General features: G+C 33.0%; 1 protein-coding gene across 8 annotated transcripts in view; it reads right to left on the bottom strand.

The window, feature by feature from the left end:
• Positions 1-13,933, bottom strand: part of LOC138835627 (olfactory receptor 2M3-like) — a 38,380-nt gene that overhangs the window by 21,955 nt on the left and 2,492 nt on the right. The window contains exon 2 of one of the 8 annotated variants that reach the window (XM_070034100.1): positions 3,964-4,049. The exons of the other annotated variants lie outside the window; for them this stretch is intronic. Coding sequence (XP_069890201.1) covers positions 4,038-4,049 — 12 coding nt within the window. The 3' untranslated portion in view covers positions 3,964-4,037. Of the gene's footprint in view, positions 1-3,963; positions 4,050-13,933 lie in introns of those variants that run through there. 8 annotated transcript variants of the gene reach the window in all.

Raw genomic sequence — 13,933 nt, 5'->3', positions numbered from 1 at the left:
CCACGTTTCTTGTAGGTGGAGATGGGAGGGAAAAACTGGGAGAGAGCAATGGAACAGGAGATGTGGTTAAAAAAGAATTTTACTCATTACTAATTACCTGATTCATGTAACTGTAAATCCTCTGTATATCAACTCAACAATAACAATGAAAGTAAAAGAAATTTATAGTAAAGAAAACATAACAAAAGGAATTTCAGAAGGGATAAACCACAGACAAACCATAGTCAAATCATAGCTGCTACCTTGTAAAAAGGGGGCTCTAGTATTCTTACATCATATGTACAGTTCCTGATTAATGATAGTTCAACTTAAAATATTGACATTTTGATGGTATGAAAATGAAACTATACTCCAAATTCCAAATTTTAATCTTTTTTGTGCACAACACTAAGTGATCCAATATTCTTTCATGATACTGTATAGTAGCAGCTGGCAGTCAGCCTTGTAATAGTGTGGCAGACAACTTATATTCCATGTACATTATATTGTTAACATTTTTGACTATTATGCTTTCACATTATATAATATCAAATGCCTAGCTATATATATATATATATATATGTGAAATGTCCAATGCTTTATCAAATAAAGCAATCTTTATGAATTAAAGGAAAAAGAAGTTTTCTTTTGAAACATACAGATCACTCAGCTCATGTTAGATTCACACAATCAGTAGTTGTATAGTTCCATTGTAGTGTCAAGTGAGTATCATTGTAGCACTACTTTTAAAGCTGTTCTCATGAGTCACTACACCATTCACAGCCATGTTCTATTCTTTATAACAATAAGTCTTTCTTATAATAGTGCTCAAGGCCTTCTCTCTTCCTGTGAGTATTCCATGGCTCTCCTTATTAAAATGAAAAACAGAGAAACAGGATTGCTTACTTTTTAGGCTTGTATAGAGTACAAATCCATTTCAGGTTTATGAGAGTCAGTGCATTTTTTCAGCAAATTAAATTTGCAGACCCTCTGATAAGGATCAGATAAAAATGAGATTTTGAGGTAAATAAAGCTCCTGTTTCCTTTCAAGAAGAACAAAGCTGATGGGGGGGGGGTGAGATTCAGAGTCATTTTGTAATTGAGATGCTTTCCACAAAGTAAGAAGAGAGTTGAAGTTATAGACAATTTGAAAGAGGAAAGCATCTGCTTCTAAACGTTCATAAATTTGAGGCATCTTTCCTCCACTATAGTCATTGACTCTGGAACATTGCAAAGAATGGAAATGGCCAGATCCCTGATCATATACTTTGTAGTTATAGGCAAAAGACACAAAAAAACTTCTGTAGAGAGGCATCTACACACAAATATTAGTAGCAGTAGTGTTAACAATAGCCCAAAATTTGAAAGAATAAAAATATCTATTAAACAATGAGTGTGTAACCAAAGATGCTTTTGTTTTCATTGGAACAAACTTTCTAAATTGATTTAAAAATACAAATTTTAATTTTAAATTCTTCACTCTACCCTATAGGTTGTCTACCTATTTTATAGTAAACCAAACATGCTAAATCGAAGAAGAGCTCTAATACCATGAAATATATATCCTGATAATTTGAAAATATTAGAGATAGTCTGGACTGAAGAACAAAGCCCTACAAATCATATGGAATCATAGCATAGAAAAATATTGTAACTTTTAGGGGAACAACTATTTACATATTCCATTGTTGGTTGTGGTATATCATGTAAGTTAGGTGTAACATTAGGAATTTATCTAATAGAAAAAAAACCTCTATTTCTGTTGGTAATTTTGACACAGAGTCTTTCTCATTCTGATTTGAAGATGGATAAACATGTACTGTACACTGTGATGTTAACTCTTTTTCTTTATGTTGGGAAGCTCATATCTTCTCTTAAAATCATTATACATAGCTAATTCAAAGACCAATACAAAGCTAATCAGGAGGCTGAGATCTGGGGATCATGGTTTGAAGTCAACCTGGACAGGAAAACCCATGAAACTCTTCTCTCAATTTAATCAGTAACAGTCTGCAAGTGGAGTTATGGTTCAAGTGGTAGAGAGTGAACTTTGAACAAAAAAGATAAATGACAGTATCCAAGTCATGAGTTCAAGCCCCAGTACTGGTACAAAAAATGTAAAATGTTTAAATCTAGGTGGCAGACAAACTGAATTTCAGTGATGTTTCAGCCACTAGTAGTACAAACTATTTGGAAAACTTTTATAAAAAGGAATAGCTTAGAAGAGCTGAGTCAAAAACCTCTGTCACCCTGTGAATTCTTCCTCAAAAAGTAAAAGCAAGAAAGAAATATCGATAAATATGTTTGCTTTGGAAAAATTCATGTGGTCTAATATATGTGAGCACAAACTGTGTTTACCTTTGTTGTGAGCCTGCCCAAAAGAATAGACTTATACCAACATCAAGTACAGTGAAAGCAGAGGTTATACCGTGGGGGAGGGACATACACAGCAACAAATTGATCATCTTATAAATATGTTAGAAACAATTGCAAGAAAGAAAAAAAATTGATGTTGGTATAATTCATGGAGGGGAAGGGAAAAAACAAATTATTTAAATAAGAATACATTGTGGACCTATTGCAACAATGAGATGTACAAGTCGTTATGTCGAAAAACGAACTTTACAACTTTGGCTGGGGGTGGGAGGGGGTGGGAGATGGGAAGGAATGGGAAGGGGAAACAAAGGAGGAGGCTACAATGCTTGATAAGAAATGTACTCATTACCTTGCCCATGTAATTGTAACCCCTCTGTACGGTATTTTCACAATAAAAATAAAAATAAATAAATAAATAAAAATAAAATATCTACTATTCATGTAAAACAAAAAGAATAGACACATATATGCTTGGCCCAATAAAGCATGTCCTCAAACTCCTAATTGTCCAAGGTATTAATTGAATAATAAACATAACTAATCTAAATAGATTCTCAGAAAAATATCTGGACTCAATTTGTGGACTAAATAATATACTTACTAAAATTACTTCCACATTTATGAAGGCTAGATAGAAATATTGATGCAAAATATAAAATATTTATTTTATTACTGATCACTTAGCTATTGAATTGTATAGTTTAGAAAATCTAGAGAAGAGATTCTATATGTGCTTAAATATATCTTCACTATTTTCTTAAATGTAACTGTCTCAATATCACTTTCTTTACAGATTCCTTTACCTGCTTATTCCTAAGACTGTAGATGATGGGATTTGAGAATGGTGGAATGACAGTATAGAAGATGGAAAGGATGATGTCCTGGAGTGTTTCAGAGGCTACTGAAGGCCTTAGGTAGACACAGGAGATGGAACTGAGGAAAACAGTTACCACAAGGATGTGAGGTGTGCAGGTAGAAAAGGCTTTTCCTTGTTCTCTAGTTGGTAATTTGAACACAGTAGAAAAGATTCGGATGTATGACAAAGCCATGAAGACAAAACAGCTACCTCCAACCACCAAGACAGACAGAAGCAGCAAGAGCTTATTGCTGAAGGTGTCTGAGCAGGACAGCCTCAGCAGAGAGGGGATATCACAGAAGAACTGAGGGACCACGTTGGACTGACAGAAGGACAGCCGTAATGTGTTGCCAGAGTGTACAGCAGCATAGATGAGACCACTGAGTATTGAAGCCAGAGTGGTCTGTACACAAAACTTGTGGTTCACGATGACAGGGTAGTGGAGAGGCTGACAAATGGCCACGTAGCGATCCCGAGCCATGATAGTCAAAAACAGAATTTCCACATAAGCACAATAAATGACCAGAAAAATCTGTGTTGCACAGCCACCAACAGAGATGACCCTGTTGCCAGTGAGAGAGTTGACACAGGCATTGGGGACAGTGAGAGAAATGTAGCACATGTCCAAAATAGAGAGGTTTCTGAGGAAGAAGTACATGGGCGTGTGCAGGTTCTGGTCAATGGTGGTGACAGTGATGATGATGAGATTCCCCAACAGGGTGGCCAGGTACATCATCAGGAACAACATGGAGAGCAGGAGCCTGAGCTTCCAGTCCTCACCAAAGCTCATGAGGAGGAAATATGTCACCATGGTGGAATTGGCCATCTACTGATAATGCTGGTTTTCAGGAAAGATGGACATAAAAGGAAGGAAATATTAAGTTAGCAAAGATGCAAACATAAAAGGGATCCAAATAGGGAAAGATGAAGTAACACTCTCCCTCTTTGCAGATGACATGATCTTGTATTTAAAGAATCCCATGAACTCCACTCCCAAATTACTTGAACTGATTCAAAACTTTGGCAAGGTAGCAGGGTATAAAATTAACCCTCAAAAATCAATGGCTTTTCTGTATGCCAACAATGAGAAAAGTGTGGCTGAAATCAGGAAAGCAACTCCATTTCTAATAGCCCCACAAAAAATAAAATAAAAATAAAATACCTAGGAATTAACTTAACCAAACATGTTATCTCCCACCATGTAGAAAAGGGCCACCATTGTGTCTTTTATTTCCTCATCCTCTCTGGGGAATACAGTATTCCAGAGGCCACAGGACCCTCACTTGTTTTCTCCCATTCGATCCAATAGTATAGTATTTATATTAATGAGCATTGATTTAGGTAACATTGAAAAATCTATGTAAGAACATAAATTTCAAGAGTTAATTTCATTAGAATTTGGATAACACACTCAAGTTAGACATTGACACACAAACTAGGTGCAATCCTCTGAATGTGGTTTGTGAATACCTGAAAACCATGATTTGTTCATTGTTAATCTAGAGAAGTTCTGTATTGATATAAAGGCTTCCAAATCTTCATAACATTTAACATTTTATGAAATGTAATTGTGTGGTTTTTAGGGTAATATTTTGCTTGCCATTTTTATTTTTTCTCAGTTGTGGGGCTTGACCTCTGGGCCTGGGTGTTGTCCCTCAGCTCTTCAGCTCAAGGCTAGCACTCTAACACTTGAGCCACAGTGCCACTTCAGGTTTTGTTAGTGATATATTGGAGATAAGAGTCTCACAGACTTTCCTGACTGGACTGGCTTTGAATCACGATCCTCAGATGTCAGCCTCCTGAGTAGCTACGATTACAGGCATGAGCCACCAGCACCCAGGTTTGTTTGCTATTTTTAAGATATTCATAGCAATGTGTCTATTTTGATTTTCAAAATAACAGTTCCACAGAGACTACTGGAAAGTGAAAACAGGCATTCACTAAAGCCTGCCATTGTCTAGTTGAAGCAAATATTAGTAGAGCAATTATGAAAAAATAGTCTGTAAATAATTACTATGTACTTTTCAACAGCCTAAAGTTACATACTTGAAATAGATATTTTTATGATAATTTAAAGACATTTTCAATCTTTTTGGGGGCTATACTTTGCAATTTTGTGCATTGTTTCCTATATAACTCTTGTTATGTAAATTTGTATTCTTGTACTGATCTGTCAGAGAACTAATGCCAGTCCATTGTTTCACACTCAAGGCTAAATCTTTTCTATGTTCATTTCCATTATACTTAACAAATTCTTTCTTTCCTATGTAAGTTTTATATTTGACCATCTTGTAGTTAAATCACCCACTTTTTCCTGAGTGAGACAATAGTCATCAGTTTCTATCACCATTTTAATACCAAAATCCATGTTATATTTTAATATGATTGTTAATTTGGGAAATATTGTTCTAATATGTAAATACCATTGTGAACATAAACAATCTACTTTTAAAAAAGTGTTGTGACAATAAGTAAATGTTTCCATTTCCAACAAAATTATTTTCAGCCTTCCCATTTTATGAATCTTGCACTGTTGATTCCCATCTTTGACTACCTCCCTTTCATGATTTCATTTCTGTTTCTAGCAGATTATCCAAGATTATAAACAATCCCTTCACTGTTCAGTTATCTCATTTTTCATCCAGAACTTTCTGGTCTTTAGTTTTTACTCAAAATTTTTACTGGGATAATTTTAATGTCTTTTGTCTAAAAAATGGTTGTCTTTGACTTCCTGATGCTTTCCATAACTTTTTTCTTTCTGCTACCTTCCTTTATAGCATTTTTAAATGTATATTTTATTGTAAGATACTGCACAGAGTTACAGTTTCATGAGCAAGGTAATGAGTCCATTTCCTATCAAGCATTGTTACTTCATAATATTTTAACAGGATACACACAAAAATTTGCAAATTTTGCTGCAACTAACAGCAACACTTAGGAAACAGCTATCTGCAATTAAATTCTCTGACAGACCTAATTGATTTCATTTACTATCATAGCTGATTGGTCAATGACATGTTTTTGTCTTCCACTTATTTGCAAATAACTAACTTGAAGTCATAATTTATATTGTATGTACTTTGAAATAATTTGTCATTTTCCCTGTGATGGGTAATGACACATTCTACTTTAGTTAGTGTTGTTTCAATCATCCCCAAACTACTCCAGGTATGGAGATTTCTAGAAGAACAAGGAAAATATTGAAAATGGTAATATTTTCACTTTGGGAGAAAAAAGCATAATACAACATACCTTAATGTAAATAAATGTGAGAAATGCAGTCAAGAAGTAGTGAGTAATTCAATATGCTATAACTTTGAAGTTTTTTCACTAATTTGAATTTTTAAATATATAGCATTCATGGAAGTTGATACACAGCATTAAAAGGAGGCATTTTCTTCTCTTTACAGTAAATCATTACACTGCTTGTACTGATGAGGGATGCCTGGATTTGCAAGCACTATAAAAGCATTTCTGAGCTTTACCCACATGCTCCAATAATTTTTGTTTCTTTTATGTAACTTAGTAAATTAAGTAGATAATTCAAATAAAGTGGTATTACTTCATGCAATCTATAATTAGAATGAACAAACTGTTTTAATTTGACTTTTTAGTTAATTAGAATCTTAGGAGATGTTGCCTTAAAACAAAGTCACATGTAAAGACTGATGAAATATACAAATTAGATCTAAGTTTTTATGACAAGATAAATAAGTTTTTGTTTTATTAACCCAGGTTGCTTTTAAATAAAAGGATGTGGTTCCCTTATATTTGAAAAAGTGACTACCTCCCTCTTTGTAGCTTTCAGGTATGTACCACTGCATCCTGCCCTGAATTTGACATTTTAAGCAAAAAGAAATAAAATATATTTTATAGGTATTGGAAAAAATTATTTAGATATGAAATTACAAAGTATATTGTTCTAAATTGACCTATTGTCATAGAAAACTATTAACTGCACTATGCTAAAATAACTAACATAAGTCAGTAAAAGCACTCCAACAATATCTATCTAAATCAATATTTTCATGAATAAATACTTTTCTGCCTATTGATCATCTATCACTTCTATATGCTGTTTGTGGCTTTTAAATCAATGTCCTCTTTTATCTTTTTGCAAGTTATCACAGGAGTGATGTTCAGCTTTGATAGGTGAAAATCTATGAAGTATTAGCATTAGATAGTCACCTATTGCAGGAATCTTTGGAGCACAAGTCGTGCAATAGTTGAGGGGTCACTATTTACCTATTTAAATACACACACACACACACACACACACACACACACACACACACACACACACACACACACACACACACACAAATACATTGATGCCCAGTAAGTGAACCATGATAATAGTGAGGGATGACTATAGTACTCGAATCATTTTTTTTAAATTTTGGAGTTAATAGAGTTAATGTAAACAAATATTAACCACATATTTATATTGATCTTATCTGTCAGATATGAATCCACTACCATGTCTCATATCACTATGGTGGCATTGGAAATCAATGCAAACATCATAATAAAGGAAACGGATTCCTGCTCTCTATCATCTCTTAAAGAAATACCTTTTATTTACTTAGCTAACTTTCTTGAAATCATTGCTATAGAAAGAATTTTTTTCTTTTTTTCTTTTTTCTTATATATATTATTGTAAAAATACAGAGGAGTTACAGTTACGTGAGTAAGGTAATGAGCACATTTCCTATTGATCATAAAAAAGTAAACTTTAACATTGCATTTATAATCTAACCACAAGTACTTATTCTTGAATATTTCATGGTCTTACATGAGAGAAGATGTCAAAGTTTTTATTACCTTCTCCAAGTCAGTAGAAGTATCCAAAATAATTTAAACAAATCGTACCACACAGACAGGCTTGAAAATATCTTCAGAGAAACAAAGAACCATTCTTACATTGTATAAAGATGTCAATTATGTCCTCTTTTATATTAAAAATGCATATTCCCATACAGTCTCTGAAAAAACCCTGGGGAGCTTATCTTCTCTATTCAGGGACATCAGTATACCCAAGAGTAACTTGTCAAAGACCATCATTACCAGAACACAGGTAAGAAAATCCAGTTAATAAAAGTGGACAATGGGATTGCAATAAGTAGTTTGAAAGTCCAAGACTTAATAAACTTAAGAATAATATTAATTCAGTCCTCAGGAGGTCTATCATGGGTATGTGTATGTGTATGTGAATTTAGAAACTAACGACTGATTAACTCAGATAACTCATTTCATGAAGTAGTGGAAAGTTTAGAAAGACAAATACCAAATAATTATACTGAATCAAAAATAAATAAACTCCCATCAAAGAAGAACTCAAGATTTGAAAGTTTCACTTTTAAGGAATAAAGGGTATAAAACACCAATTTGTTTCACACTTTGAAAATACCTTAAAATGAGAGAATTACCCCAAACTCTATCTACAATGCCAACATTAGCGCCTTAGACCAAAATCAGACAAGGTCATAAAAAGATTCAAAGACAGTCTAACATTCACGATAAATAAAAATGATTTTTTCATAAAATACTTAGAAGAGGTACTCATCAATATTTTAAAAAGTCTTCACAAAAAAGTCTTCACAAAATAACTGTTTTGCCATCGGGACATAAGGATGGCTTGACAAATAAAAATGAATGATGAACAAGCCCTATATGGTCATTGCAGGGACACAGAAAAATAATTTAACAAAATTTCACATCTTTCTATTTCAATTTTGAGACAAGATCTCACTACATAACCAAACTCATCTGAACATCCCTATGTATAGTTTTGCTGAAGCTCTTGCTTCAACACTCTGACTGCAAAAATGACAGACGTGTACCAACACACCTGGCAGATATTTTCCTATTAAGCACTCAGCAAATTAGGGACAGGTAGAACACACCTCAGTACAAAAAAGGTCATATAGGATGAGCACACATGCACATAATACTAAATCTAAATAATTTTAACATTTTCTAATTATTAGAAGGGTGCTCATTATCATCAATTCTATAGAGTATGTCACTTTAAGTCTAAGGCAGAACAATGACATACGAGAATAAAAGACATTCATTTAAACTAATCAAGAAGGTACCTAATTGCTTTCTTTGCAGATAATATGATTTTTTTTTTGGTTGTCATGGGGCTTGAAGGCTTGGGCCTGGGCACTGTCCCTCAGCTCTTAAGCTCAAGGCAAGAGCTCTACCACTTGAGCCACAGCACCACTTCCTGATTATGTGATTTTTAAAGACAAAATATTTAAAGACCCTAGAAATAAACTGTTAATGCTAACCAGTTTGATTAAAGGCATAGTATACAAAAATCAATGAACAATAATAAGAGTATTTGTAAACAATACTGGGAAGCTGTTTAAAATAAAATTATTTTTTACAATACTTTAAAATTCATTGGAATAAAATCCAACAAGCTAAAAGTTTCCATAGTGAACATTATGAAATATTGATGAAAACAATTGAACACACAAATGTAAAGATGTTCCAGGTAAAATGTTGAATAAATTACTAATATCAAAATAGCCACACTTGCCCCTAAAACCTATAAGGTCAATTAATACATATTAGAATTTCAATGGTATTCCTTACATTAATCAAGATATATTGTAATCATTATTTGCTTTGTTAAATGGCAACTCTTTTGTACAACTACTTGCCAGGACACTGTGGGGTTATATTGATGTGTAACAAGTTGATTCAGAACACTGGAATTTCATTCTATTCTGTTCTGATTGATTTTTTTTTGTAAAGGCAATTAACTAGTCCCAGAAAGGATCCTTCAGTTATATAAAATTTTGTTTCATGGATGTCATGGCTCCATTCATATTTTTGTCTTGTTCTTCCAATTTGGTATATACAACTTTTTTCAGAACTCTTGTATTTGGAATTTGGAAAGGCCCAAACTTTGGAATAGTGTCTTGGTTTCACTGTTTTTTTCTTGTTTGTTTTTGTTTGTCTTCTTTTTTAAAACTAAAGCTATATAAAGCTTGTGGATTAAACAGAATAAATTTCTAAATTAAAAAAAAGAAAAATAGATAAAAAGGTTCAAATCAATTCTGAAGTAAAAAGTAAACCACATAAAAACAATCTTTATAAAAATATTTAAGTGATAATATTACAATATCTGACTTCCAAAGATGTTGTAAAGCTTTATTATTTAAAGCAACATGTCACCCTCATAAAAATAGATTAATGGAATTTAACAGGAGGTATAGAAACATATCTATATCCTGAAAACTGAATTATTTTATGTTTTGTAATATTATGTATGAACAATACCTAGAGTTGTAGATAAGATGCGAAATATTCAACTAAATATTAAACATGATATTTTCTTTTCATATATTGAAATATTTTATTTTTCATAAATATCTAGAAAAACAAACTGTTAGTATGATCTTTTGGTAATCATCTGAGTGCTTAGCACTTTCTATTAATGTCCTGTAATTAATCTGTATGGTAAAGTATCAGCTCTATTGTACAGCCCTTCCTATATGTGTTTGTTCAACTGATTGACTGAGCAGAGAAAAGTGAATCTATTAAAGTTCTTTTGAACATCAAAATTAATAAACAGGTAAGTAATACAAAAGGTTATATTTAATCTTATGAAATGTTCTAATTTTTTTAACTGTTCTTGTTTAGTTCCTTTATTAAAGTGTTTTCCCATATCTGTTAGTACAAATCTTTAAAAGTGTTCCCCTAATTTTTTTGATTTATTTTCTTTGTATTTATGATCCTTAAGCAGCTGTCCAGTACTATTTCAATTCAATGTATTAGTTTGTTAGTGTAGTACATTTTGATCAGTGTTACTTCTTTCATTATTCTTCCACATATCTTCCATCCTCATACATCTCCTCAATTTACTTGGCTCCATTTTCACATATTGGACTAACCTTTTTTCCACTGAAAATTCAGACTTATCATGGTTTGGGCTGAATCCTTCTGCATCTTTATAAAAACATCCAAATTTTCCAAAGAATGAATTTATTAGCATCAAGTTAAAATAAACACATCTTCCAACTGCTTTCAACTCAAGGGAAACACACAAACCACCCAATAAAATGTCGACTATTATTCAGCACCCTGAATTTGTTACTCATTATTAAATGCTAATCATATTTACTTATATACATGAGAACAATTATCTAAGTCACACCAATGAATTTGCCAGCTTATAGAAGAGTTATGTAGAAAAACACTACAGTATAATTTTTCTTACATTATGAAATGACTTTGGGTCTTTGATGCTTTCTGAAAAGGAAGCAATTAACCATATTCACAGTCTCAATTTATTTGAAATAAATTCTTCCCCTTCTGTTAGAATGTTGGAAGCATGTTGCACTCTGTGCAACACACCCACAAAATCATACTATTTGATACTTTAATTGAATACTTCAAAAAGGAACACAATGTCAAAACTGAGCTATAACTTTGATTATAGGAAATAAATCAGCTCAGCAAATTGTTGGAATGCATAATCAGCATATGAAACTTGATTGCAATGTCTATCTTGTAAACAGATGAGGTAAAATGAAATTAGTAAAAAAATCCATTTACAGTCACAACAAAATTATTTACTACTGAAAAATCAACAAATGTACAAATTCACACTCTGAGCACTAAATAACCATCTTGAAGGAAGTGAAGAATAGTCAAAGAGTAAAATGGACTACAGGATGAAAGATTTACTGTTAATTCTTTGAGGATTTGTTGTTGAGGATTTAATTTTTTTAAGTTCTAAGTATATTTTAGATATGAGACCCTTGTCTGTTGTATGGCTAGTGAAGATCTTCTCCCAATCCCTGAGGTTGCTGTTGATCTTGCTAGCTATGTCCTTTGCCATGCAGGAGCTCTGCAGTTTCATGTGATCCCATTTGTCCAAACTTCCTTTGATTTGTTGTGTTTCTGGGACTTTATTAAGAAAATTTCAGCCTGTGCCAAGAAGCCCTAGACATTCTCCTATTCCTTCCTATAATGTTTTCAGGGTGTCTGCTTTTTCTTCGAAGTCTGATCCATTTGGAGTTGATTCTTGTGCAAGGTGATATATAAGGGTCTAGCTTTAGTTTTCCACAGGTGTTTAACCAATTTTGTCAGTACTACAACCTCCCAATTAATAAGTGGGCTAAAGAATTAAAGAGACTTTTCTGAAGAGGAAATATGAATGGCCAATAGACATATGAAGAAATGTGCAACTTCTCTAACCATAAAAAAAGCAAATCAAAACAGCAATGAGATTCCACCTCACCCCAGTTAGGATTGCTATAATCAAGAAATCTAACAATAACAGAAGCTAGAGGGATTTTGGCCAAAAGAGAACCCTATTTCATTGTTGGTGGGAGTGTAAAGTTGTTCAGCCACTCTGGAGAGCATTATGGAGGTTCCTCAAAATATTATACATAGAGCTCCCCTATGACCCAGCAATCCCACTTTTGGGCATTTACCCAAATGATCACAAAAAAAGCCATCCTAAAGGTATCAGCACAACTATGTTTATCACAGCATTATTCAACATAGCTCAGATATGAAACCCACCCAGATGACCCTCAGTAGATGAACGGATCAAGAAAATGTGGCACACACACAAACACACACACATTCAGACACACACACACACACACACACACACACACACACACACACAATGAAATTCTATGCCTCCATCAGAAAGAATGACACCATTCAATTTATTAGGAAATAGAAAGACTTGGAAAAATTATATTAAGTAATCCAGACCCAAAAAAACATAGGTCCCATGGTTTCCATTATTTGCAATAACTAATATATGTCTAGGATAATCTTACCAGATAAGCAGAAAAGATAAAAAGTTATGTACATATAACCATATAAGATGATGCTAAGTGAAATGAACCCCAAGATATAGACACAAGAGGTTTTTTCTTTGTTGGTGTTGTTTTTAATGTACTATGTAATTTTTTTGGTTTCTTTTGTGTGTTCTTCCCTGTTGTCACTGTATTTGATTCTGGTGCCCTGCATTTTGTATATACATTTTTCTAATTTGAGGAGGGGGAAGGGAAATAACAAAATGCTGAAACAAGGTTGAAAGAGATGTTCAAGATATTATGTTGAAAACAAACTTTACAATTTCAGGGTAGGGAGGGAGGAGTTAGGGAGGCAGGGAGGGAAGGAATAATAGGGGAAAAACAACAGAATGGGTAACAATGCTTAATAGGAAATGTATTCACTACCTTACTCATGTAACTGTACAGTGTATGAGCATTCTATCCTTGTACAGTATCTTTACAATAAAATATAAAAATACGTTTATTAAACTTTCTTAAATTAAAAATCAACAAAATCAAACTTCTTGCTTAACATATATTGTGAAAAAATGAAAAGGCAACTCATTTAAAAGGTAAAATAACATAAAATCTTGTAAAAATAAACTGCAATAATAAAATATGACAATCCAATTTCTATTTTTAAACTTTGATATTTTATTTACTTTATAAAAATGATGTACAGAGGGATTACAATTACCTGAGTCATATAATGAGTACATTGTTTTTCATAGTGTCTTCCTTTTTCTTTCTCTCCAGTCCCTTTTATCCCTTTGCCTCCCTAGTTTCTCCCATGAGTTTTATAGTTCACTTTCATCAGTGTCCAGTGAGTTTCACTGTTGCACTTTTTTACCCTTGGTACCTCAAGTTCTCTGTGCCTTCCCTCCTGAAGATATATGTGAATACA

Source organism: Dipodomys merriami, unplaced genomic scaffold, assembly GCF_024711535.1.
Source record: "Dipodomys merriami isolate MVZ:Mamm:240054 unplaced genomic scaffold, mDipMer1.0.p SCAF_24, whole genome shotgun sequence".
Taxonomy (NCBI): Eukaryota; Metazoa; Chordata; class Mammalia; order Rodentia; family Heteromyidae; genus Dipodomys; species Dipodomys merriami.
Note: the sequence above shows the minus strand (reverse complement) of the source record. Positions and strands in the feature narration are given on the sequence as shown.